Raw genomic sequence first — 27,129 nt, 5'->3', positions numbered from 1 at the left:
AAAGCAAGCTGCACCGTCAGTTTATTATCTTAAGTGTCCCACAACATTGTGGAATCCCTACCCCTACAGAGACAGACCTTCTTGTTAAAGATTCTTTTTGTTTAACTTTGAAATTGCCACAAAATTGCCATTGTCAAACCCACCAGACTCCATTTAAATCTTACTATATAATGACAAAAACTCTGTCTGTCTGTGGGTGTGTGTGGGTGTGTGTCTGTTCCACGATTTTCTCCTCACTGACTTGGTCAATCCATGGGAGGATGCAAATGAAGCAATATTACATCAATTGGCCAAAGGGGGGCGCTATAGTAACCGATTGAAATTGCAAACTTTGAATGGGCATATCTCATGCCACATATGTCGTAGAGACATGAAACTTTGCACAGAGATGCCTCTCCTCATGAAGAATAAATCTGCCTCACACACCATGTGAAACTCTACGTGGGCAACTGTGCACTCAGTGGGTATGGACTAGTTAATGCAAATTTAAGCTTGTATAGAGGGAGCACATTTTTAAATTTCATTTTGTGAATTAAGTTCAAGTTCAAGTTCAAGTTGGTGCTTGTGGAAACAGTGGAAAGATGAACCAGGAATTGCTTTTGTGGGTATTATATTGTTTCTGTCGACCTTAAATGCAGTGCGTTCTACAATGATACAATTACTGTTTTTGTAAATGGAGTCTGGTCAGTTTGATGAAAAACATTTCAGGGCTGTTTCTGGTTAAACAAAGGATCTTACCATTTAACACAAAGGTCTGTCTCTTTAGGATCCTTTACATAATGTCGTCAAACACTTAAAATAATAATCTGAGCCTGTTAGTGGCAAAGACAAGCACTTTTACTGGATGTAAATTGACGGTGCACAATTGCCCATTAACGTTACATTGCAGCCTGTATTGACGCTGCTTGCTGCAACGCTCTCATTCAATACTGGACCAGTTCCAAAAACTGTTGCATCAATTGGTCACTTAGACACAAAAACACGGGAACAATGGGTCCATACTTTAATATCTCAACACTTTAATAATAAGAGATCCCTCCCAGTGTCATAAACCTCCACCAGCCTTGACCAGTGACCCAGCAATAACACTTTGGGATCAAATCATGAAAGGGTTACTATAATTAAACACAGTGCAAGGGGCCAAACCCTGTCTGGGGCAGTTAGACTAAACTGGGTCCACCTAAAGGTCAATGGCAGGCTTGCTTTTGTATGACTTTTCCTTCACAGACCACATTCCTCTCTCAGAGAGCTGTTCAGCAGAGTATTCAGCAGAAAAACAACTTCAGACTGGGAATGGCTGTGGCAGCTATTCTCACAGCAGGCAGCGCTGTATGTATGGTGTGTTTACTTCCTTATACCAGGCAAACAAAGGGCACATAAATTTTAGCTGGCTAACATGAATTGAGCTGCTGCAGTATCAGCTCTGGCATCAACGCCTTGTTCTTGGATTACTGCAAACAGTAGAGAAGTGTCTGTAAAAGTTTTTTGTTATTGTTTTGTTCTTTGTTTGATTAATACATTTGAATGTCACAGGAAATAGTTGGACAAAAAAAACAATAACTTTGGCTGTAATTAGTCCTGGGATAATGTGAGCGACAATATTCAGATGATTCTTGGATTGAGTTTTTGTTTCCAGACTTGTTCAGAAACTTGTCTACACTCAGTGACAGGGTCTTTACCAGCCCAGCAGATGGCAGGCAAATCTCTGTCTCTGATCTATAGTGTGCGGTCTACAAACAGCCACTGTGCTCACAGCATGTAGTTCATCAAATGACCAGGAGAGATCACAGTATTCAAACTTTTGATTGCTGTGCCTTGTCCAGACAGGACGATGCATGACTCAAGCTTCAGAGTTGTTTTAGACTCAAAATATATACAGAGCAGTGCATTTAAACAGCAAACATAACAATCGAAAAGACAAAATCTTCACCCACATGAATTAGTATTTCTCACCTTTCAGCCAAAATCTCAGCTACATTGATAGTTCTAACACATCTGACACCATCACATAACTTTTTCATCTGAGGAACATTGCCAAAAATAGACCATTTTAAACTCATAATGATGCTGAAATGCTGATGCCTGTTTTTTCACAAGATGTTTAGATTACTGCAATTCTCCTTTTTCCTGGCCTCTCTCTAAAAAGTTACAGCTAAGTCAGAAAGCTGCAGCCAGAATTTTGATCAGTACAAAAAAGAGATCGCATTGAGTGCACCCCTGCACTCATGGGTGGATTGTGAGACAGTGGGCCCCTGGTCACAGACATGAAGATAGCCCCACCACCTCCTACACGGGAGTTAGACACACAAACTTTATAGTTGTTGAGCCTTTTGTTGTTGTTGTTTTGCATCTCTTTGTGGTTGTTTTGCATCTTTTGGTAGTCATACTCATTTTTTGTGGTCATTTTGTGTCTCTTTGTAGTTGTTTTGCTACATTTCGTAGTTGTAAGTCTCTTTGCAGCTGCATTGCATCTCTGTAGTTTTGTTGTGTCTTTTTGTGGTCATTTTCAATATCTTGTGGTCATTTTGTGCCTCTTTGTGGCTGTTTTGCTCCTTTTTGTAGTTGTATTAAGTCTCTTTGCAGCTGCTTTGCATCTCTTTGTAATTTTGTTGTGTCTTTTTGTGGTCATTTTCAATATCTTGTGGTCATTTTGTGCCTCTTTGTGGTTGCTTTGCATCTTTTTGCAGTTGTATTAAGTCTCTTTGCAGCTGCTTTGCATCTCTTTGTAGTTGTTTTGTGCCTCTAACTGGTTGTTTTGCCCATTTTTGTAGTTGCTGTAAGTCTCTTTCTGTCTCTATGTAGCTGCAAAAGGACACCCGCACACTGTCTAACTTGCAATATATAATTTATTTACAACGTTTCGGCAAAAATAAATTATGTATTATATATTTCGGTACTAGACCTTCATCTGATGAAGGTCTACCAAAGCTTTGCAAATAAATTATATATTGCAAGTTAGACAGTGTGTGGGAGTCCTTTTGCAACTTTGTGGTCTTCTCTCTCTAACACACCTGTCTTGTTTAATAGATGTGCGAAGTGTTTCCTTTTTTCCTGTCTCTATGTAGCTGCCTTGCATCTCTGTAGTTTTTTGTGCCTGTTTGTGGTTGTTTTGCTCCTTTTCGTAGTTGTAAGTCTCTGTGCAGCTGCTTTGCATCCCGTTATGTGCCTCTTTGGGATAATCCTCTGCCACTTCCTGGTTGCTTTGCATCTTTTTGTAGTCAGTTTCATTTTTTGTGTGGTCATTTTGTGTCACTTTGTGGTTGTTTTGCTCCTTTTTGTAGCTGTTGTAAGTCTCTTTGTGTCTCTTTGCAGCTGCCTTGCATCTCTTTGTAGTTTTTGTCTCGCTTTGTGGTAATCTTGTGTCTCTTTGTGGTTGCTTTGCATCTTTTGGTAGTCATACTCATTTTTTGTGGTCATTTTGTGTCTCTTCATGGTTGCTTTGCTACATTTCGTAGTTCTTGTAAGTCTTTGTGTCTCTCTGCAGCTGCATTGCATCTCTGTAGTGGTGCTGTGTCTTTTTGTGGTCATTTTCAATATCTTGTGGTAATTTTGTGCCTCTGTGGTTGTTTGCTCCTTTTTGTAGTTGTAATAAGTCTCTGCAGCTGTTTTGCATTGCTTTGTGGTTGTTTTGTGTCTCTTTGTGGTTGTTTTGCCCCTTGAAATTGCTGTAAGTCTCTATGCAGCTGCCTTGCATCTCGTTTTGTGTCTCTTTGGCGTAATCCTCTGCCACTTCATGGTTGCTTTGCATCTTTTTGTAGTTATTTTCAATTTATTTTGTGGTCATTTTGTGTCTCTTTGTGGTTGTGTTACTCCTTTTTGTAGCGGTTGTAAGTCTCTTTGTGCCTCTTTGCAGCTGCCTTGCATCTCTTTGTAGTTTTTTTGTGTCTCTTTGTGGTTGTGTTGCTACTTTTCGTAGTTGTTGTAAGTCTCTTTGTGTCTCTTCGCAGCTGCATCCCATCTTTTGTTGTGTCTTTTTGTGGTCATTTTGAATATCTTGGGGTAATTTTGTTCCTTTTGTGGTTGTTTTGCCCCTTTTTGTAGTTGTAGTAAGTCTCTTTGCAGCTGTTTGCATGTCTTTGTCGTTAATTTGTGTCTCTTTGTGGTTGATTTGCGCCTTTTAGTTGTAAGTCCCTTTCTGTCTTTATGCAGCTGCCTTGCATCTCTGTAGTTTTTTGTGCCTGTTTGTGGTTGTTTTGCTCCTTTTCATAGTTGTAAGTCTCTGTGCAGCTGCTTTGCATCCCGTTACGTGCCTCTTTGGGGTAATCTTCTGCCACTTCCTGGTTGCTTTGCATCTTTTTGTAGTCAGTTTCATTTTTTTTTGTGTGGTCATTTTGTGTCACCTTGTGGTTGTTTTGCTCCTTTTTGTAGCTGTTGTAAGTCTCTTTGTGTCTCTTTGCAGCTGCTTTGCATCTCTTTGCGGTTGCTTTGCCCCTTTCTGGGTCTTTTTGTGACCCTTTCACAGCTGTTTTGCATCTATTTGTAGTTATGTTTTGTCTCTTTGTGGTCATTTTGGGTCTCTTCCTTGTAGCACGTGTTAACTTGAGTGCACATTTTGGAGGTGAAGGCCAGGGGAGCTCTGACTTTGTCCCCCTTGGTCCGTGAGTGTTAGGCTCCTCCATTAATCCACCCACAACCGCTGCTGGCTACCTGTGCCTTTAATCATTGATTTTAAACTATTTCTACCTTTCTACAAAGCCTTGCAAAATCTAGCACCCTCATATAACAGCAGCTGCCTTTCATTTTATGTCCCGACAAGACCTCTCAGATCCTCCACTACTATTCCCACGATTCCCAATTAAGTATCCCACGAGAACTCTGGTGCGGCTGCTTTCTGTTTTTATGGCCCTAAATTGAGGAACTCCCTCCTCTTAGATCTTAGAGCAGCAATCTCTCTCTGAATTGCTAAGACAGAAATTGTGGATCTATCTTTTTCATTTGGCTTTTAATTTGGATTGATATTACTGGTATCATTGTTAAAGTGGTTTTTTTTATTGTGACAACACTGTTTTTGCTTGTTTTCTTGTTGCTATATTATTTCTTTTTTATTGTCATTGTTTATTTTCATCTTACCTTGTCTTGTTAAACACCTTGGGCTGCATCTTTGCATGAAATGTGCTGTATAAATAAAGTTATTATTGTTACTAACATTCCCAAATGTTTTGCGATCAAATGCACTTAAACTGAAACCAAGATTGTTTTCAGAAATTTTAGAAAGAGACATTTTATGTGATTTTAATAATAGTGACATTCTGTATGAATATTGATGTGCAAGGATTCAAGCATTTTATTTGATTTTATACCTAATATTTGTAATTGTGATTTCTGTTTAGTCATTTTATTTTATTAACTTTTATTGTATAGTACAGAATTGTTTGATTTTATGATCTATGGACGCATTGCTGCTTATTTTTTTAATTGTGTCTTGTAAGGTGTCTCTGAATGCTCTGAAAGGTGCCTTTAAAAAATGCATAATAATAGTAATTACTATTAGTATTATTATTATTTGTCACATATTATGTGTCATCAATTATGTGTATTATGGCAGACGTGACAAATCTTCAGAAAAAAAAATATCTTATATTATTCATTTATTCATTTATTATTTGTAACAGCCTATCCTCTTAAGCATTGCAGAGGGCTGGAGCCTATCCCAGCTAACATTAGGTGAAAGGTGGGGTACAACCTGGACTGATAACCAGCTTATCACAGCGCTGACGCATGAGACAAACATCCTTTCACGCTCACTTTCACACCTACGAGCAATTTAGAGTCTGATCTATATCATGTTTACTTTAACTGTATTCAATTAAATAAGGCAACTTAACTTTATAATGATTATTTAGTGTTTCAAATCTCTATTTAAAGAGCATGATGACCCCAGGTGAGAGGGGACATGGCTTATGGAACCTGTCTCTACCTCTAACCAAGGGCTGTGGTTGCCAAACTTAAATAATACCTTAACTTTTTTTTTTTTCTTTATGCCAAAGCCACAGTCTTTACCAACCCTTACCAAAGAGAAGTCATCTGTTGGGGCATTGAGAGATCTCAGTTGGTCACGTGGTCGCTGCGGTTTGACTGTGGCGTGTGGTTCAGATTTTACTCTCTAGGTGGGGGAGCGGCAGCCACTCTGCTACGGAGTGCGCATGCGCAACAGTTTCTAATCTTCCCACCGAGTTAACGTGCAACACCTTTTGACAGCAGAGTGTTAAACATTTAGCTACAGCATTTAACTGCTCCTTGGCACTTTTGTTTCATACCCAGGCGATGTTTGGATGTTTTACTTTTTTCCGCCCGCTCCTGAAAGTTACTTTTGTGACTTTGTTTGGATCAGAAGGTAGTTATTGAAGCTAGTTCCGCCTTGGGTGCACTCTGTGATGGACAGCAGCGACAAGTGTCAAAAGTAATCAGGGAGTTAACAACGACACACAGGACAAAACACGTCTCCTGCCTTTTGGATACACTTCCACTCAAGTTAAGCGGTTACAAGGAAAGGTGAGCAGCCTCTATGTACCACAATACACGGGTCTTTATGAGCTAAAGTGACAAGAACGAGCTAATTTTCGTGAGCTAACAATGCTAATGCTAAAGGGGCAGGAGCTACCTGTTGCTGGCTCTGACTCAGTGTAGCTAGCAGCAGCCAAGGATTAGCATTATGGCAGTGCTCTTTGTAATGCGTTTCTATCTTTAGCTCTAGTCTCAGTTGGTGAAATAAGAAAGGGAAATACACAAGGAGGCCGGAAAACAGTGGAAAAGACTGTGTTGCAGTGTATCTTACCTTTACCCAATCAGCATCTGTTATGAGCCACCTGTACCTGTCTGTTAGCTTAAGTGTGTACATGTAACACTAGCTAGGGCGATGCTTACTTACTGACTTATTGTGGCCTTTAGCTGGCTGCCTGTTGTTTTCAAGACACTTAAACACTGTAAATGTTAAAATCTAGATTCTTTACATTTGTATTCTTATGTAAGTAAAGTCTTTTAACTAATTTTAGGTGTCACTGAGCCCCATGGCTGCTCCTGCATTAACTTTACATTATTTTAAGATCAGTATAATGATTGAAGGGAGGCTTCAGGTGTCAACAGTTTGACTTCCAGGGTAGAAACCTGCCTCTGTGTGAAGCATTCCCTCTGCATTCCATTCACAGGCCCGTCTACTTGTTCTGACAAGCACCCAGTGCTTTTACCGCAGCCTGAAAGCAGCAATACGCCCAACAGGACATCACACAGTCTCTCAAAAAGAGGCAAGACAAAGGGAGCTGCAGCTTTATTGTATTTGTTCTAGATAGACAGCATTGTAATCAGGTCAGTCATGTTATTGTGCTCTGTATACACATAGTGGATTGTTTCATCTGACGGGGATTACACCTCGCTTCATCAGCAGAAGAGGTGTTGGTAAATTTCATCTCAGACTAGACACAAAGGTGGGTAGCATTTTGGAATGAGGCTGATAAATTGATGCGGATATGGTGCAGAGGAATGGCGTTGATTTGGATTCAAATGGTGGGTATTAGAAGGCGACTGTGGCTCGTAACTGTAATCTTGTTCACAGTAACACCTTCTGTGGCAGCTTTCCAACTGTTTTCCTGAGCTGCAGAGGTAATGCTTTTGGCTCAGTTGGTCTGAAAGTGAGCAGTATCCTATGAGTATGAAAACTTTTTAAATTAAATTTGTGGGAAAGGTAGGCATTTTGCCCAGAGACAAGTTTTGGTGTATATCCAGGAATGATTTCTTAAAATTGTAAGATTGGAATCTTTGTGCCTGTTTTACCTTGTACTGCTGCACATCGCAAAAAAAATGTCCGGCACATATGATCCTAGATACTCCTCCTTAAACGATAACTTACAGCATTGTTCAGGATTTTTAAAGGTATAGTCTGATTTCTGAATAATTACAGATTGGAAACAAACAGTTAAAGTGGCTGAATTTGTTAAAACAAGCTGCTATAAAACAGAGTTCAGATGAAGTTGTTCAAGCATATGAACATCGTGGGTCTGTGTGGGACTTATATAATCAGATGTGTGCGCCATTATCAGCGAGCTGTTGACAGTGGCTTATTGAGATCCCTGCTGCTCGCTCCCAAACAAAGTCCAGCTTGATTCTTCATTCAGCGATTGCCAAGTCTGCAGAATGAACTTGGCCCAATGGCGGTTTGTACTCCTCTCAGCTCTGCAGAGTTCTGCCCTATTATCCAATGAACAGGGAGTTCTCAGTGAGCTAATTGGGAGCTTACAGTGAACAAACAGGATTGTGTAAAATTTATGAACTGCCAGTGCAGTCCAAACAGAGCAAAGCTGATTTTAAACATTGACTTTTCAAAGGAATAATGTCAGCGAGAGTATGAAATATCTCTGACATCTCCTAAAGTGTTTCATTCATCATTTAGCAGTCTCAGGAGGAGTTATTATTGCTTTGCTTCGGCATTGGCAACACAAATTGGTTATAATAAAACAGGACTTTGGTTCCATTGCAGCTGAGTAAAATCTACATAAACAAGGTTTGTTTACAGTTTGGTTTGCTTATATTATTACAGAGGAAAGTGTCTTGGACTTGGCTCTGAATTCATGTGAATAAACACTGTGAACTGAGAGGCTTTGATGAGCGGTTGCAGTCATAGATGAGGTGCATTATTTGTGTTTTATTGAGATGACAAGCAGCAAGCGTAGCAGTGAGCTTAAGCAGTTCGTATGATGCCAGTTGACATTGGTGGTTTGCAAACCTCTCTGTGGCTTCCCTGAGCACATGTTTATTCTTTTATTCATGGGAGTGAATTACACCCCTGTTACCAATGCTTTAGTTCCTAATGAGTTGTTTTTCCAAAGCATCATTTGAAGAAATATGCTGTTTCTGTGAAAAATTATAAAGACAAGAAGCATCGGATTATTGCTGAGTGAAAAATCAGTCACTATTGTGGAAAGTAAGTGGTTAAGCTGAATTCAAATGCAGAAAAATTATAATTTTATTTAAAAAATAAAATCAAGCAATATGCCTGAGAGGCAGTGGTTTACAGTGATTTTGGATTAGGCTAACCGTGCGTTCACACCAAACGCGATGGACGCGATGTCATCGCCCGTAACGCGATTATCGCGTCACTTGATCGCAAATGTCACCTTTTTGATCATCGCTTCGTTGCTTCAATCGCGATGACGCAACCCTCCTCTCGCAATTTTCTTCACCTCCCGCTATTTTCTAGTCAACCATGGCTGAGTTAACTACCGTAGCTGCTCTTTATCTGTTGTGGACATCTGATTTGGATCGGAGACCCAAACGCTGCCGTGTCTGGGTTCACAATATCCTCCAGAAACGCACACAGCTGGGTGAATATCATCACCTCCTGCAAGAGCTGCGTCTGGATGACGGTCGTTTCCAGCGGTATTTCAGGCTGACGCTGGCCCAGTTTGAGGACCTGTTGGCCTGTATCGGTGCAAGGATCTCCCGCCTGGACACCAACTACAGGCGCTCCATCCCAGCTGCGGAGCGCTTGTCCATCTGTCTCTGGTTAGTAGCTTATAATTTCTTTATGAATGGTTGGATATCAACGCTGATTGGATGTTGTGGCACAGCGTGACGCGATGTCGCTTGAAAAGTTCAAACTTTTCAACTTCAAGCGATACACGCGATGAGGCGATGGACGCGTCATCGCTTCATCGCATCGCTCTTATCGCCTGAAACGCGTCGCCCGAAGCGACATCGCGTGTCATCACGTCATTTACATTGACTTTGAATGGAAACTTGTGGCGTTCATCGCGTCCATCGCGTTTGGTGTGAACGCACAGTAAGGGGTGTTGTTGGGGACGTCGCGGAGCGAAGCAACAAGACCGTAGACTCTGGGATGATAAGGATGGACAATGCATTTACACTTACTCTGTACAAAAATGAAGCCAAAATATCCCAGATTCGGCCGCCATCCTCTTGTTCTGATGATGTCATTTGGAGCCAGTCTGCGTAGTAGCTATTGCCGCGGTATCAAGTTTCCACCCATACAGCTGCCCAACAGATTGCAAGCAGTGCCAGTAATGTCATGCCCTTTTAAATTGGCCCTTAGGGATAAATAAAGTGAATTGAATTGAATTGAATTGAATTGAATAATTGCTAGCACAATGATTGGCACAAATAGCTGCGAGTCATGACATCAGACTTCCTTTTTTATAGCATCAAACAACTAATTAAAACAAACTTATAAGAAAAACTATCACTGGAATTATCTAGAAATTAAAACCATGTTTGCAATTTTTTTTTTTTTCTTTTAAATTGTACTTTAAACTTTTAATTTGGCCCATCTGACAACATGGAGAGGGCGTGCTTTACACATGTGTGCAATCGAAATGAAATCAAACATAAATCCCTGTGTGCTTTCATTGTTTCTTTTGCACCATCTTTGTGGGGGTTTTTTTGGGCATCCATTGCATGCCAGTGTTGTGCGTACTTCTGTCTCTTCTCACCTTTGGCAGATGATAAATAATTTGGGCATCCGTTGGCAGTTGCCCTCTTGAGCTCTGTGCCCCATATGGCAATAGGTGACTAACTGGTGCAGTGATACTGAAATAGTAATGCGATCACACCTGTGTGTTCATAGTGTTTTACTAGTGCTTGGAATGCAGCTCAGCCAACCTTGATCAAGAACTGGAACTGAATCAGATTTATAATGATTGTCAAAAAAAATGTGTGAATAGGAATTTTGTTTTAAGCTGGGCCAAGACTTAATTATAGGGCCGTAACGGTACATGTATTTGTGTCGAACCGTTCAGTACACGACTCTCGGTTTGGCACGACCCTGTACCGAATTATTGGGCGCAGGATATTATTTTATTTTATTTTGTTTTATTTTAATTCCGTTTTTGCCAGCCGAACCATTTAAAATATCTAGTTCCCCAACGGACATAATTGAGTGACGGACCGAGTCTGGTAAATCTCCGCTTTGTGCATGGTGTGGGTTAAAATGAAAAAGAAAGTGACAAACACATAAGCCGTGAGCCTGCTCCGCCTCAAGCCGGTCGCGGCGCATCACACGCCCGCCGCGAGCTGTTCAGCACCGCGGACAGTCGGACTAATGGGCTGTCGAACCAGTGACATGGACCCCATGGCAAGTGAGCCTGACGAACCTGAAGACCCACCCGCAAACCTTAAGTCCTCCGTTCGGGAACACTTTGGTTTCAGGGTAAAATACGAAGATGGAAATAAACAAGTGGACAAGACAAAAGCAGTGTGCTGACACTGCAGAACAGCGGTCGGGTATGTACTTGGAAACACGTCTAACATGCTAACACATCTAAAGCGACACCACCCGAGTTTGAATGTTAACAGGCACGACTAGAAAAAGCAATCTGGTGCAAACTACGATATCGTCGTCGTTTAAAAAAGAAAGAGTGTTTCCCTGACCATCGCGCTAAAGAAATAACCAACGCCATTGGAGCTGAGTAAAATTGTTTAAGCTGCACTTTAGATATAAGCATGTTTTGTTTACTGCACTTTAACAAAGTGGGAAACTTCCTAGTAAAACTGAATCTGAGCAGGCTTTAAAGCTGACCAGCTGCACTATGCTTTTTATTTTAATTGAATAAAACTGTTAAAGCACAAAATGTATATTTATATTTTTCATTCAAAAAATGTGTTAAAAAAACAGCAGGATTTTATTTTTCACTTTTATATTTCTATTTTCATTCAAACAATGTGAAAAAGCAGGATTTTATATATATTTGTTTCATTCAAAAATTGTGTAAAAAGAGTTAACTGCTGTGGTGGTATGTTTTAATAAGGTTACCAATAAGTAAAAGATATTTAATAGTTGTCTGTTTTTTCATTACTGTACCGAAAAAAACCAACCGTGACTTGTGTACCGAGGTACGTACCAAACTGTGATTTTTGTGTACCGTTACCCTACTTAACTACAGAAAACAATTTATATTGAAGAGGCAAAATAGAAAAAGCACAGCATCTGCTCTTATTGCCGGTGTTAGTGTTATAATAGAAGCATGCAGAACATGCTTAGCCTCTTGTTCAGTATCAACCTGATTTAGTAGTAGTCTGTGTGTGTTGTGCTGTCATACATGTACATTCGACATACTGCCTTGTATTGACATGTTTGCAGATTTTTTTCACGCCTCATACAACTTGAAAACTGTCCTTGATAGTTCATATATGCACGATTCAAAGCTTTAATGTGTAATGCTCACCCCCATGAAAAATACAAAAGGGTGTACACTTGCACTCATGTGAAAGTACTGAAATACTGCTGTTATATCCTGTTACCAAACCAGAAAATCTGGCTGCCATTTTGCCTACTGTTCTTTAAATTCTACTCAGTGTTGTTTACTGCTGAGACATTTCCTGTGGGCATGCTTCAAAGAGACAACAGCAGTGACTTGAAACTGGACGTAAGGTAACTCACAGGCCGGGCTCCTCAACCTTTGGATGCTGGGTGAAATAACGACAGGACTGGGTGTGAACCTGTGTGTGTTTGTACATGTTCACGTGGTGTCCTGAGGGCTCCAGCATAACAATGCGGGGACTGAGTCTCCCAGCTCAGCTGCTCTAGTTTACTAGCTTGTTTGCTCACAAAGCGGTGTACATTAACTCACCTCTGTGTTTGCTTTGCTGTCAGCCCTCACCAGATAGTTGTTGCCTTTTTAGAGCTGGAGTTCGCCTGGGCCCAACGCACCGGGAGGATATTTGAGAACAGAATTGGGTTGCAGCCGTGCTGAACTTTATCTAGTAAATTATTTGTGAGTTTAAGTGCGTATCAGCTTCTCTCTCTGTGGGCAGGTTGGAAGCAATAAATCATACATGGATTAAGGCTTTTTTAAATGGTAAGAAAATAAACAAAATAAAATAGGGCTATCATTAGTGTGTGTGTGCGGGTGTGTTCTGTCTGTCAGCGTCCAATCTTGCAAACTACTGGACCAATCAGCCTCATATTTTGCATGCACATTTCTGGCTGTATGGTCAAAAACCTCTTGTGGTTGTGATGATTCACACTTAAAAAAATGTTTTATACCATCATTGACTGCTGATTCCTCACTCCTCGTAACTGGCTGGTAGAGGCTGCAGGTTTTCTGTAAATCAGCTCGGCTAAAAACAACAAGCCTTTCTATCTGTTGCAGGCCAGTTTGGCCTTTGTCATGTCTCAAAAACTGTAATCCATATTAAAGTTTGGTCTTATTTTAAATTGAAGCATCTGAAGATTGATTCCGTACCCAATGTGTCATGATCCACTAAAGTTCGGCACAATACGAGGAGTAATATTCCCCGTTTTTGTTATCTTCACTGCTATCGTGACTGTAAGGGAGCCGGGAGGGACAACACGACCAGGGACAGCAAAGGTTTTGTTTCGTTGTCCGCACGATGTTGCACCACACCGGGATTATTTCAGAAGCAAAGCGTTTTGCTTGCCCGATTTTATAGACTTGTAGTTAAATGGTTTCTTTTTTTGTCTAGTTTACTTGTTTATTGTTGTTATTTTCTAAATTTTCTGTGGTGTGGTCTTCAGACAAAGTGAAAACCAATAAAAGTCCAGTTATGAATGACATGCATCAAAGATTTTTAGCTGTTTTAGTCACTAAAAACGCACTCATCCTTAAAGTTATGCTGTATCTATATTTTACATACAGTACCTGTGAGCAGGAAAACTTGACCAAGGCATGGATCTGTCAGAAAAAAATGAGATGTACATTTTTCTTAGCTTCTGGGACGCTTCTGAAACATGCTGTGACGTGTCTGCTGGGGTTAAAAAAATTGTTGAAAGTGGCTGTGGTTAGTCCGAGCAGCTGCCCTGCGGAGATCTGCCCTCAAGTGCGTGCTGTTTGTTTGTGTTGGAGTCATACATGTTAATCCATACAAAATAATATGAACAGCATTAGTTGTGTTCAGCACGCACGAACTGTAGTCCCATCAGCTTTTCTGTTGTCTGTGTAGTGGGCAAAAAAAATAGTAATTCCAGTCCCAGTTGAAACCATTAAGTGAATGATAATTGGTTGATTTAACTTTTTTTAATGTACCAGGTGGAGCTCAGTTCCCTCATACATGACACACTACAGATTTAAGCGCATTTTTATAAAACATTTCCTGCTGTGAGCAGTTACATTATTTACATACTATAAAGTAAGTCAGTGTTGTAGGCACTGCTCTAAATCATCTGCACTGTAGATGATTGTTCCTTTGGACATTCTATGGACAGCATAAGGGCGACATGTGGCAGTGACACACACACTATAGTAGTGGGCATAAGCCTTTTAAATGCATCATTTGAAGTGGTGAAGTGTACAGGCATGTTGTGCTGCTTGCAGCTGTCGAGCATGTGTTGTGTGTACATTGCAGCCCAGGACTTGTCAAACCAGTTGGACTGAACCAAAGCTGACCAGGCAGATGGTTGTCTGCTGTTTTAACAAGCTGATTTCAAAGTTCAAGGCAGAATTGCGTCTTTAATTTGCATGTGAGGAAATGAACTCATCCTGTATTTTGATGGTTTTGTCGATGGCGATGACAGTCTCCTGACAAAAGGATTTACAGTTTTAACTCTGTGCTACATTTCAAGAAAACGCCATCCAATATATCCAATAATCTGAGCATACTCAGCATTAAAACTAAATAGATAAATAAATGAATAAAGCCGAGCACCAAGAAGGAAGTTGACTCTTTGCCCTCCTGATTTATGCTCTTGTCTGTCTTTTACAGGAGCTCTGAAATCACTTTGCTGCTAAGTTGTCCCACTGGAACCATCCGTCACAGCCAAACTGCAAGGACAGTGTTTCTTGGGAAGACGATCAATGATCTTCAGTAGAAGTAAGTTTGTGTGACGAGACATCTTATTGCTAAATAAAGTCACTACAGTTGGCTTGTTGCACTTTTCCTTCCTCACAACTACATTTTAAAGCTGAATCTCCTGAGAACCCCTGTGCTTTATCAAAACATAAGAACTTAGCCTAGTCTACCTGATAAGAAGGTCAAATGCTTGGCTGCAGGGCTACGCTTTCCCTTTATGCTGCAGTGTACACATTGTGTCACCTATTCAGTCACACAGGCTGGGTTTTACCAGTTTGTTGTCAAGGGACTTTTGACATTCCAAAGTGCAGCCTGATACTGCTGGGAGGACCCTCCCCTGCGAGCGTCACGATGTAGCTCCACCTACTGATTTTAACCAATTACAGGCAGGGCTGTCATTTGAAAGTTACTGTGAAGCTGACTGGAAGAGACGCCACAAATTGTCGTTACGGTTTTTTCAATATCAGTTTCTTATCTGTGCTTGTGATCCTGATCTTGACATTAAGAGCATTTCCCCTGCCAAACTGCTCCATCTGACAGCTACAGGACAGGATTGTGAATTTAAAATTAAATAATGTTGGTGTTGCTGTAATCACTTCCTTGAAAGTAATTTAATTGCTACCTGCTTATCGTCTTTATTTCTGGAACTGTTGTGAAACATATCATCACAGACGTCAGAGTCTACTGCTCTCCAGTGTGTGCCAACCCAGATGTGGGACTGACAGGTCATTGGTCAGCTAGTTAAGTTGTGACATCACTGAACAATGCAAGGACTATTACAAGAGAAACCTGGCTGCTTTTCATTTTTTGAGGTAAACATTACTATTGTAATTATATGATGTTATAATAGAAATTAATTACATAACAGAAATAAAAATAAAACTGAACCAGGATTAAGCTGTTTCATAAAGCCATCTCAGAGCTAATGAGGTCAGACTTAGGTCACAGCCACATTAATCTGTTTTCATTTTAAAACACAAAGACATTCCTAATACACGCAAGCGTTTTATTATTGTCTCAGAAATGATCTCCATCTATACCAACAAACCTGAAAACACATATCACATGGCCATTCATGTACACTGGGCATGCTGGTGCAGATTTAAATAGGAAGCAGATTGTCTAGTCTGTGATTGTTTGCGTAGTTATAGAAGCTATCATGGAGATGGCAGAAAATAAGACCAGAGATTTATTTGCTTCGACTGAAGACGAGGTGAAACTGTTACTGAAAGTAACACTGGAGGATAAGGGCTCGTTTATGGTCAACGCTACCTCCCTTGAAAGGTACAGTATTACGGCTTCCTCCACCGTCGTCGTGTTTGTTTTGTAAAACTTTTGACTTTGGCCTTCTAGTGTCCTCTGTTGGCTGTATCTTACTATATAATGACAAAAACTCTGTGTGTGTGTGTGTGTGTGTTTCACATTTTTCTCCTCACTGACTTGGTCAATCCATGTGAAATTTGGCACAGTGGTAGAGGGTCATGGGAGGATGCGAATGAAGCAATGTTACATCAATTGGCCAAAGGGGGGCGCTATAGCAACCCATTGAAATTGCAAACTTTGAATGGGCATATCTCATGCCCCGTATGTCGTAGAGACATGAAACTTTGCACAGAGATGCCTCTCCTCATGAGGAACAAATTTGCCTTAAGAACCCATAACTTATGGTTATATAGATTTTCCACCATTTTTAATTATTTGAAAAACACTTAAAATGGATCTCTTCCTAGGAAGTTTGAGCGATCTGCATGAAACTGGGTGAACATAATCTAGGGACCAATATCTAAAGTTCCCTCTTGGCAAAAGTTGGAAAACTTACTAAAACTGAGCTTCTATAAGGCAATGAATATTGCGGAGGGCGTGGCTCATCACATAAAGGTGTATAACATCTCAAGGGTTTCAGGGTTTTTTGCCTATATTTGACAGGACAGTGAAACATGACAGGAAGGATGGGAGAGAGAGAGCAAGAAAGACATTCAGCGAAGAACGAAGGCCGGATTCCAACTCCCACCACTGCAACAAGGGCTAGCCGCACCTTTCCCATGTGAACTACCAGAGTGCCCCACTTTTAAGTCAATACAACATATAAACACTTTAACTGCCTTTCAACGTGCTCCCTCAACTACTAATGTACAGTTTTAGCCCACTAACTATCACACTAGTGGCAATGGTACTACTGTACTTTCAATAAAGCAATCGTGCTATCAAATTCACAAAAACTCTGTCTGAATACATTGCTCTTCTTAATGGGTTCAGCTAACTATTTAATCTGCGATTTCCTATGACCTGTATCCCAAACACATGTGAAACCGTACGTGGGCAACTGTGCACTCAGTGGGTATGGACTAGTTTATGTTAACACAGAGGCTGCATGGCTGTATGAGGGTAGTGAAGTTTACAACGTTTGACACGCACATATAAATAAATATGGCAACATATTAGAGCAGTAACTGGATCGTTATCCATTGCCAGAGGAAGCCATGGCAATGGGAACGAAGTGCCCACACAAGAAGGGTGAAATATCAAAAGATATGTAGGCCTTGCTGTAATGTTTTGTCTTGACATGTTTTGACTGATAAGACCCAGTGAGGAAGCGGCCGTGGGTGTCCAAAGGTCTCTGTTTTCACCCATCCAGACTAAAACGCAACACCAGACATCTTTAAACTAAAATGGAGTCTGCAGCAATTTTAAAGGTCTCCATTTTTGGGGTTCCAAGCTGTTGAAGTAGCGTGGACACTAGGTGTAAATGAAGCAGTACTAACCCTAACAAAAATGTGTGTGTGTGGATGCAGCCTTAGTCAAGTCCGGTGAAGTGCTCGTTATTGACTTTGAAACTCAGACTTAATACATTAAGCACTGATATGTTTCAGTGGTAAATTACAATAGGGCCTATTAATACCTCCTTCAGCCTGTTGTATAAAATTAGCAGCTCTCCCCACCTGTCTCTGCTTCAAACACAGACACACACTCACCTTAAATACTGAGCCTGTTCTGCCATTCATTGAATTGTTGCGTTGAATCGATTTGCTGCAGTTTAATGTGAAGTCGGTGTCATTCCTCTGCAGAGTTGAAAGTCCCTCAGTGTTGAGCACAAACAAATCTTTTTGGGTTGTTTACATAATGCTCTGCTGCATCTGTAATGAAGTTGTTAAACTCCATTGTACCTTTATTGCTGTGTGATGCGACTGTGTGACTTCTTGAGGTCTTTTGCATTATTTACATGGAGTTCGAAGCATCCAGACAGAAAACCGATGTGTGAGATTCAGAACTTTGGTGTATTTCAGCAGTTATTTGATGTTTTTTGTCACTTCACATGCCCTTCACAGTACATCACACATATACCTAAGAAAAGCACAATCATTGCATGCTCATGTATCACTACATTTTGTTTGTGATTTGTTTAAACCAAAGGGAGTAAGACTTGTCAGCAATACAGGACAAAATATTTATTTTGCTTTTACAACTTCTCTGGGATAGAATGTATTCCCATTCTCCTCGTCACTGCAGCACCACTCTGTTATTCACACTGATAAGATGTGTGTTTTTAAATACAATGGTGTAATTGGGTGATAATTTCTTAATTTGCACAGTTGTTCTTTTTGAATTAGACTTGTTGATTTGCCTTTTAGTCTAGCAGGAATCAGGATGGATTTCCAGATGGTGTACAAGCTAATTAATGCACTGTTTTGTCTTGGCCAACACAACAGAGCTTTGCTGAGCTTCAGTCTGCCCTCCATTAGCTGCAGGGAACATCCAATCTATTGAAGTGCCCTGAGAACCATTCATTGATTTACTGAATATTAATGGGAGTCTTTAGTGACTGGAATAACTTTTGTAAGTTTCTGGAAAGTTAAACTTTGGTAGTGGCTGTTCTGGGATGACTCGGTCCTCCAACCCTTCAGCTTTTAGCTTTGTTGAAAATATCTTTTTTCTAGTGATGTGTTGTTTTGTATTAGCTGTTAGATTGTTTTCAGAGTGATGACAAGAGAGAGGAATTCATGAAATGAAACCTTTTTTTTAATACTGTGTCAAAAAAATTGTTATATTGTTGTTTTATATTGTTGAAATTATTCTTATAAATTTCATAATGATCCCATTTATTCATTTGTTTCAGGAGCTGCTGACTGCTGAGTTTTGGACACTGTGATGGAAAAACCTGGTAAGAAAAACTGATTTGTTTGAAGTGGAAGTGCTCATCCATAGACGGTATATTACCTACAGTAGATGTCAGTCAGCACACCCTTAGTTTGAAGAAGCAGCAGGAGTGCTGACATGGAAGCTGAGCAATCTACTGCTGTGAACAGCTGACAGCAGCAAAACAAACTTTAGCCACCTAAAAGAAATCCCACCTAAAAAAAGCTGTAACAGTTTAAGTGTACACTATATTGAGAATATTTCTACCGTTCTACATTTTTGTCAGCCAGCCCGTTCAGACAGGGAAGCAGTTGACTTCTTCAGTTCCTCATTTACACTCTCATCAAAGCCACTCAGACTCCATTGACAAAAACAGTGATTTTGGCTTACAGAACACAGGAGCTACTGGTTTGCCAATGCCTTGATCAGTCAGTTTGTGTTATTGTATGACTGTGGTAAATTTGAGCAATAAAAAAATCACTTCCACACAGGGGTAGACTAGCAGGCCCTGTGTTTAACAATGTTAAATCACTGTTTTTTTTCATTGGAGTCTGGCTTTGAAGAGAGGGATTTAATGGCTTCATCCCCCTTTATAAACAGCTGTCTGACATTAAGGTAGAGCAGTGGAAATATTCTAATATTCTGGGGAGGTACAGACTGACATCTACTGTATGTAACACACCGACTATGGATAAGTACCTCATAAAACCCCACCCCAAATATTTTAGCAGATTAAAACAATCATCAAAATATAACCAATCCAGAACCAAAACAGTTGTTTTGTTTTTTTGTTTATATACCTGGTAAAGGTTTAAAACAAACTTTTAGAAAAGTCTGTATAATTCTAGATTCCATCTGATTTATATGTTTTAATTTAGCCTGTGTGTCAGCTCTAGTGAGACTGGTGTTATCTAAACCGTGGTATCGTGATGGCAGAAAGTGGTGAGTCAACAAACAAAGTGTTAGGTTATGAAGCAGTCCATTAAGGGGTTGGCCCCATGACGCACTGTGCTGTTGACACTGCAGCTATCTGATTGGCCCTCACCCAGAGGACACACCTGTAGGTTAGCAGAGCTGCCGGTTTCTCTCACTGTCACTCGTGGCCTTGTGTCTATTTCACCACTGTTCTCGATCACTGACAGACCTCAACGCCGCACGTGTACATTCCCATAGCTCAGAGGATCTAAAATTTTTTAGTGTATTTGCGACATCTGTGGGAAAATACCTGGGATGGCTGTTCAGTCTGAGTATATACGTGAGTAAACCTGCTTTCTGTTATTGGATGCTCAATGTTTAATACTTCCATTTCAGCTCCTTGAAACTATAGTTTTCTTTATTTCTTTCTGAACTAGCTTCTATTAAAAATATTAGTTTAAGTAAGACAGGATAGCGCATGGGTCCATGGTCACTTTATAGGCAACATGACCATGGCAGAAACAAATTAAGCAAGCTTGATCTGCTCATTCCGGGCTGCTCCTGTGACCAAGCAGTAAAAATAAACTGGACTTCCTCTTTGGACATTTGCTCAAAGTGTTTTGGACAAGAAGATGAGACAGTAGACAACTAGAGAGCTTTATATGTCTCTGTATTTTGATATGAATGGGCAAAGTCATCTAGCATGTTGACTTGTGTTATGTCTAACTTGTATTTGAATGTTTTGGGGTTGTTATGATGACACAGTGGGATAGTATCTGTGTGAGTCATGTTTTTGTTTAGCTGGGTGTCATGTTCTCATGGTTAGACTGAGTTGTTTATGGGCCTGAAAAAATGTGTTTGTCTCCACCTGCTGCTGTTCTTTGGAAAGAGCGAAAAGGATCTCAGTGTCATGATGAGTAACAAGTTAGATATTGTAGGATGTGATCCCTCTCTGTTTACCAGTGATTTCCTGGATTATTATCCTAAATTAACATGCTTTTAGCAAAAGGCTGGCCTGTGGTCCTGCATTCCACACATTCCTGTGTCATTTTGTTCTCATGCTGTAGCTTTAATTAGGCTGCAGAGGGAGTAACAGTGATGTAGTATGTTATGAAGTCGGCTTCTTAAGCTAGCTTGAATGTCCTAAAATTATAGGTATAGCTCACTCTCTTGCTACTTACCAAACCTCTTCTTAGTTTGTCTGTCTTTAACAAGAAAAATTCAAATTATTTCATCATAATTTGGGCTGCAGCTATCGATTATTTTGAGAAATCGGATAAGAAATACTTTTGCTGTATGAAACAGGGATAGTAAATACACTAAAGGGGAAATGAGAGGTGTCCTGCGTGTGTGTGTGTGTGTGTGTGTGTGTGTGTGTGTGTGAGTGAAAGTGTGTGCATGCATGAGGCTATCATAATACTTCTGGCTGCACAGACTTCTTTGCCAGGAGCTGTAACAACTCAGATGAAGCCAGTGCAAACCCCAGCATCAGGGGGCTTCATCTCAACGAGCATAATGATTTACAATAAATGCTAACATTAATGTAACCATGTTTCTGGTACACTCCTTGGACTGAATGCTTAGACTGGATGCTTTCTGTTCAGATGCTGAAGCACTGGCGACGTTGTCATATTGTTGAAGGCTAATTCAGTTTCACAATAGACTCACTGTGCCGAGTTTTAATTCTTTTTTAGCTTGAAATGATCCCAAACATTGGACACTTTCTGTCATTTTCTCCGGCCTGTCTCCTCTCTTTGCACCTCACTGTTTTACTCTAACTTCTTCCATTTTGCAATTTCACGCCATCAAATCACATCACCCGCCCACTGTGTAAGTGTGTTGCGTGAAGGTAACAATCATCCGTGCGAAACACAGTTCTCTGTATGTAGTTACATGAATTAAATTAATGAAGTGTTTTAATAATCAAGTTACTCAGTTTTCTTGATGAAACATTTCAGGCCTAATCCTAATGGAGCGGCAGAGGCATACTTTTTGATGAGACTACATTTTATGCGAAGATATTGATGCTATTACCCTGTCCCCCCAGGAGATAAAAAGTCATCAACAGGTTATTATGTTGCACAGTCTTGTCCTTGGATCACTTTCTATAAACCAGATACTGCCTGATTAGCAGTGGAATAGAAGACGAAAATCCTCATTCCTACTCTCCATTTTTATCTCTAAAATGCAAAGAGGACCTCCTCTAACTCCCCCACACTGATTACACATAACCTAATCATACAGTTCCCACGATAGAAATGTTATGACATAGACTGCCTGGCTGCCCTGGTGCTGTCCTACATAGGGGATGTATCTGAGATTAAGGCCTCAAGACAAGTTTTATTTTTCTGTCTGCTCAGTTTTAATGTGTATATTTCTAAAACCAATGGCAATTAAGTCATAGTAAAAACATTCATACTCATATAGTCAATGAGTCAGGTGTAAAACAGAGATGCTGATATCTAAAGTGTGATTAGCACATGCATTTCATAGTTTAAAGGGACAAACCCTGCAGAGTCATTGGACACCGTCACCGTGTCACTTCCTCTTCTCTGGCTTTGAGCTCCACCTTGGCCTGGCTCACCTTCCACTTCTCGAATTACCTCACCCAGCAGAGCCCGCCCCTCGCCCTTCAGGGAGTAGTGTTTTGTCAGTCTGTGAAATGGTGCTAGCAGGGGGGCCCACTGCATCGCAAATCCCTCAAGGCTTGATGGCTGGTCCGGTCAAACCTCAAAGCTCGCCTGCTGTGAACTTTGCCCCTGAAAAATGTGCTCTAAGGAATGAAAGGCATCTGCTGGATTACCTTATTGGCGTACCTTATTTATGAAGTCAGAGCTCCAAGAAGGGAGGGACCTAGAAACTTAGTCAGTGAGCGTGTTTGTGTTTTAAAGCTAAAGAAGGAGGGAGAAGAGAGGGAGAGACCAAATCACACAGGCTGAAGGGAGGGGGAGGGCAAGACCGTAGAGACGAGAAACTAAACAACGCAAGTGAGCAGTCAAGACAGTCTTGAGTTACAGGAGCTCTATGTCTGGTTGGAGAAGAGCGCGGTGGCTTTAGGTTTTCCTCTCCTGCAGCGGGCCTCAGGAGAGGCAGGGCCCGGCAGGCCAGCGGGAACAGGAGCCGTACCATGGGACAAACTGCTAGCAGTGAGACAGTGGCCCAGCAACCTGCTGAATACAACACGGGTGAGTCCAAGACCAGAGGCTCAGTACTAAATGGTTCCAGTGAACATGTTGACTGGTTTTAAAAGGAAAACAACCTGGCTGGCATGTTTGCATTTGTGCAGAATGGAAAGCCAGCAAGTGGATACAGTATGCAGGTGTTCTTAAAACAGAGAGAATCTCGAAGGCGGCAGGCACAGACAGGTGTAGAAGAATGCATGCAGATGGAATGTGGTGATTGTGAAATGTACAAACCACACAAGCTTCTCTCTGTCTACACTCAGAGCTACATCTCCCTGTGGAGGCTTTTCTGAGAAGCAAGATTTGGGGGTACAAGGCACCAACTGACACCAGCTCTCCTCATGTGGATCTGTCTGCTTTTTTTTTGTTTCAACAACTTGGTTTTTCAAGCCAGAGGCCCTGTTTACACCTGGTATTAACATGCATCCTGGGTGATTGGATCACCAGTGAAGAGCTCTCTGTGAATGCCTCCAGTGCATCGAGATCTGATTGCTCAGACCACATTCGGAGGTGGTCTGGACTGCATGTGGCCACATTCTTTCGGAGGTGTGGATGCCAATGTGTCATGGGCAACATTAAGGGGCTGTCTACTCAGTTGACGTCCTTGCTTATCCCATTCACTTGGTCAGTTGCTGCTGTACCACAGGTCAGATGCAGTGCTGAAGGACCGTTTCTGGAGACATTCTCCTCCCGGGCTGGCGAAAAATCTGTTCAGTGTCTGCCTGGTTAGCATGAGGTAACACAGGAGCAGCTGTTAAATGCCCCAACAGTCGTATGCCAACACCAGAATGACTCGACTTGTTAGTAACCGTTTGGTAATGTTAGTTGCGTGTGAGTCTAAAAACAACAACGCATTTGGTCTTTGCAAACAGAAATGCTGTACGTGTTTATTTCCATATAGAGTGTGGGAGTGCGATCCGATCACAAGTGGTAACTGGAGATGCTTTCTAATGTCAGATGTGAACGGACACATATTAACACCAGGTGTATCCAGGCTCATTTTGTATTCCACATATGTAAAGTGAACCCTAAAGCCCCTGTCTCTCTGTGGTTAAGCTAATAACAGTTCAAACCTTCAGAACCTGTTTTGCTGTCAAAAGGAGGATCCTGTCCCAAGCTCTATTTGCACACTTACGATTCCTCCTAATAATACAGCTTGCAGCTATTTGGAATTCAGCATCTACGTAACACAGGCCACCTCCTGTCTGTTACCTGTTTCCTGCTGCTTTATTTGCTAACGTTGAGGTGTCGGTCATGGCCTGCTGTTGATTAGAAGGAACCTATGGCTTGTTGACTTGTCATTTATTGGATCAATATTTGCTTTACATTGTACTGTAGGGCTTCTGTTCTAACACATTTAAAACACTCTGAATGAAACAAGTAACTTGAGAACATCCTCTTCGTCACATATTCGCTCACTGTGCAAAATGTATTTTTGCCTCTGGTGTGGTACTCTGTGTAGTTGGTGTCAAAATGTCATGTGATTGGCATGAGTCATATGGACAGCTTCGCCGTAGGGCTTCGTGTATGAGTGCAGGGGGTTTAAGGCAGGTCTCATGCTTTTAGGTGTCCTTTGAGTTTGACTGGTTGAATATTTACAGAAGCCTGTGTTGTTACTACTGTCTCAGGTTATGTTGAAACAAGCTCGCCTGTGTAGAGTCACTTTATAAATGCATACCTGAGGCCTGGGTGTTAGTGCTCAGTCTGAGCATTGTAAGATTTTTCTGTTCTTCTTCTATTTTCACCTCCTCTGTCAGGGGTCGGTGCTTTTAATTCTCCGGTGGCTTTGTGACAAACAGCCATCTCACATTGTCATGCTCAACTGTACAAGGTCCCCACAGTATGCTCTGCTTTTGAGCACATCAGTGTTCTCTCAGTTCACTGCCACCGAACCCTCCCAGTTTAACACCCACCCACATGTGTCAGGAATAGCTGTAAGGGCCAGTGCACTGCACAAAGTTCACAGACCTCTGTAAGCCTGCATTTCAGCATGGGATTTTGCACATTCATGCAGCAGCCTGCTTTACTTTATACAGTGGGTAGATACAAAATAGTTTTTTAATATTTTATGGTGAAGGACTTTTCAGGAATGAACATTGTTGCAACAGAGGTTTATCTAAGGTTTCACGCCAGTTACCCAGTACTTAGATATGTTTGTTTTAACTGTGATTAAACTCAGTGAAACAGCTAAACTACTTAATATGCCTTGCTGAACAGTCCAAACTCATTAACACATATATGTATGCCAAACAGACATTATACACAGAGAAAGGGGAAAAAGCAAAATCCTGTCAGCACACAGCCTGATCTGACCTGCCTTTCTGAATCTTTGACATTTTTATCAGCTCCCAGCAGTGTGCAGACAAAGAACAAATTAAAAAGGAGGTCAAGGCTGAAAAGAACACATCATTCTGTCCTGTCATGACATACATTGCTTAATAAAAATCTGAAACATATGAACTTGTGAAAGAAAAGTTTCTTCCAGGAGACAGAGTGTGTTTACATGGACATGAATAAACCATTCATGGGGCCTTTCCCTGATATTATCATATTCAGTATATGGTGTTTGGAAGCACAGAGAAATCCAGCTACTCATATCACCCGTATTCATGAAAAATACCAGTAACCCAGTTACTGAATACAGCTGTGTATTTGCATGAGCTGGGATGTTTACAAAAACAAACTGGCATTTTGAGATGAGAGTGACAGGAAGTATTAAAAGCTACTCTGTACAATTTACTACCACTTTACAACTGTTAATTTTGTCTCTGCTCTGATCGTCAACAGCTGTCTGCTTTGAGCGCAGACCACTCTTTGTTTCGCTTGTAACTGCACACACACACTGCGTAGTTACATACAAATGTTACTCCTGAAAACAGTGACTGGCTGGCTGAAGTGTGGAGGACAGTGTGATAGGAATAGAGTAACTGTCACTGTGTCAAGGATAGGGGATCATTAAATGAAGATGCACCTCCTTCAGTAACAAAACTCTGTTTCTTCATCCCTCCAAAAGTGAGACGCGGTCGCTGCTGCCATTGTTTGTATTTCTGTTTCGTCACTCAGCAGCTCTCAGGTAGTCAGCAGCCCTTAATAAAAGGGGTAAGGTGTATACATGCAACAGTATCCCTGTTTCTTTTGTAATGCTCCACCTAGCACACACAGGGTTCTCATAAATGGGATAAGGTCTGGTGTTTACATGCTCAAATACATCAATGGGAAACTCCAAAAACCCAATATTAAACAGGTTATTCATATCCATGTAAACACACTCAGACAGTACCCTGTCCAGCACTTTTAACATCCTGCCCAAGGGTACAGTCTATAAACATGAAAAACTAAACATCAAAACAACCTGATAATTTATCAATGAAAATGCCCGTAGCCCATAAATATCTGGTCAAGTTAAACTAATCTTTAAACAATGGACTTAAGTCTTACCATTATCTTTTTAATCTAAGAACTTGAGCATATCTTGGTGAAAAGGGTCACCTTGTAACTTGATTAAAATTTGGCAGTTCATTTTTGTGAGAATGAAGAAGTGGTAGCTGCGGGACAGGGGCCTCCTGCAGTCTGGGTGAGCTCACTCCATCCCATTTGACATATGGAAATCTACTCATTGTGTCCATAGTATACAATCCGATTGTGGTTACCCACTGAACGTTCGGCATGTTTATCTGAACTGTATGGAAATTTTCCGCCACTGAAAAACCCACATGGGTAGAACCAGTCTCTGGAGATCAGCACTGTCAGCTGTTGTATCCCTGATTGATCGAATTCTAGTAAGTTATTAATAAATCATGCATTAATCAATAACGCCTCTATTCAAGATACAAAATACGAATGATTTCCCCAAAGGTTTCTGATGTTCTTTCCTTTCTGGCTCATGATACTGGCGACATTTATCTCAGACCCTGAAAAAGTCATCCGCAGGGTACAGGCTTTTATTGTGATTGTAAAAGCTAACGATCCACTTTTAATCCCCCCGTGTAACGTGTGTGTGACAAACCCGAAACATAGAATATCAGTCAGTGTTTGGTAAGACAGGTGACCCCCTCCTCTGTTGCTGGAAGGAAACCAGGGATCCACTCTTACCCATTATTTTGCCTTGTTTCTCATGTCTTGCCTCCAAGTCCAGTTTGCCACA

At 41.0% G+C, this 27,129-nt stretch overlaps 1 protein-coding gene across 9 annotated transcripts in view; it reads left to right on the top strand.

The window, feature by feature from the left end:
* Positions 1-6,146: 6,146 nt before the first annotated feature.
* Positions 6,147-27,129, top strand: part of phactr4a (phosphatase and actin regulator 4a) — a 44,417-nt gene continuing 23,434 nt past the window's right edge. For 2 of the 9 annotated variants that reach the window (XM_049601425.1, XM_049601423.1), the window contains exon 1: positions 22,519-22,988. In XM_049601425.1, coding sequence (XP_049457382.1) covers positions 22,931-22,988 — 58 coding nt within the window. In that variant the 5' untranslated portion in view covers positions 22,519-22,930. Of the gene's footprint in view, positions 6,493-12,653; positions 12,804-14,667; positions 14,776-18,868; positions 18,914-19,998; positions 20,144-22,516; positions 22,989-27,129 lie in introns of those variants that run through there. The other 7 variants (XM_049601419.1, XM_049601420.1, XM_049601418.1 and 4 more) reach the window with 7 other exon arrangements.

The sequence above is a fragment of the Epinephelus fuscoguttatus genome, linkage group LG17 (assembly GCF_011397635.1).
Source record: "Epinephelus fuscoguttatus linkage group LG17, E.fuscoguttatus.final_Chr_v1".
Taxonomy (NCBI): Eukaryota; Metazoa; Chordata; class Actinopteri; order Perciformes; family Serranidae; genus Epinephelus; species Epinephelus fuscoguttatus.
The sequence above is the reverse complement of the archived record's forward strand: the minus strand, read 5'-3'. Positions and strand labels throughout refer to the sequence as shown.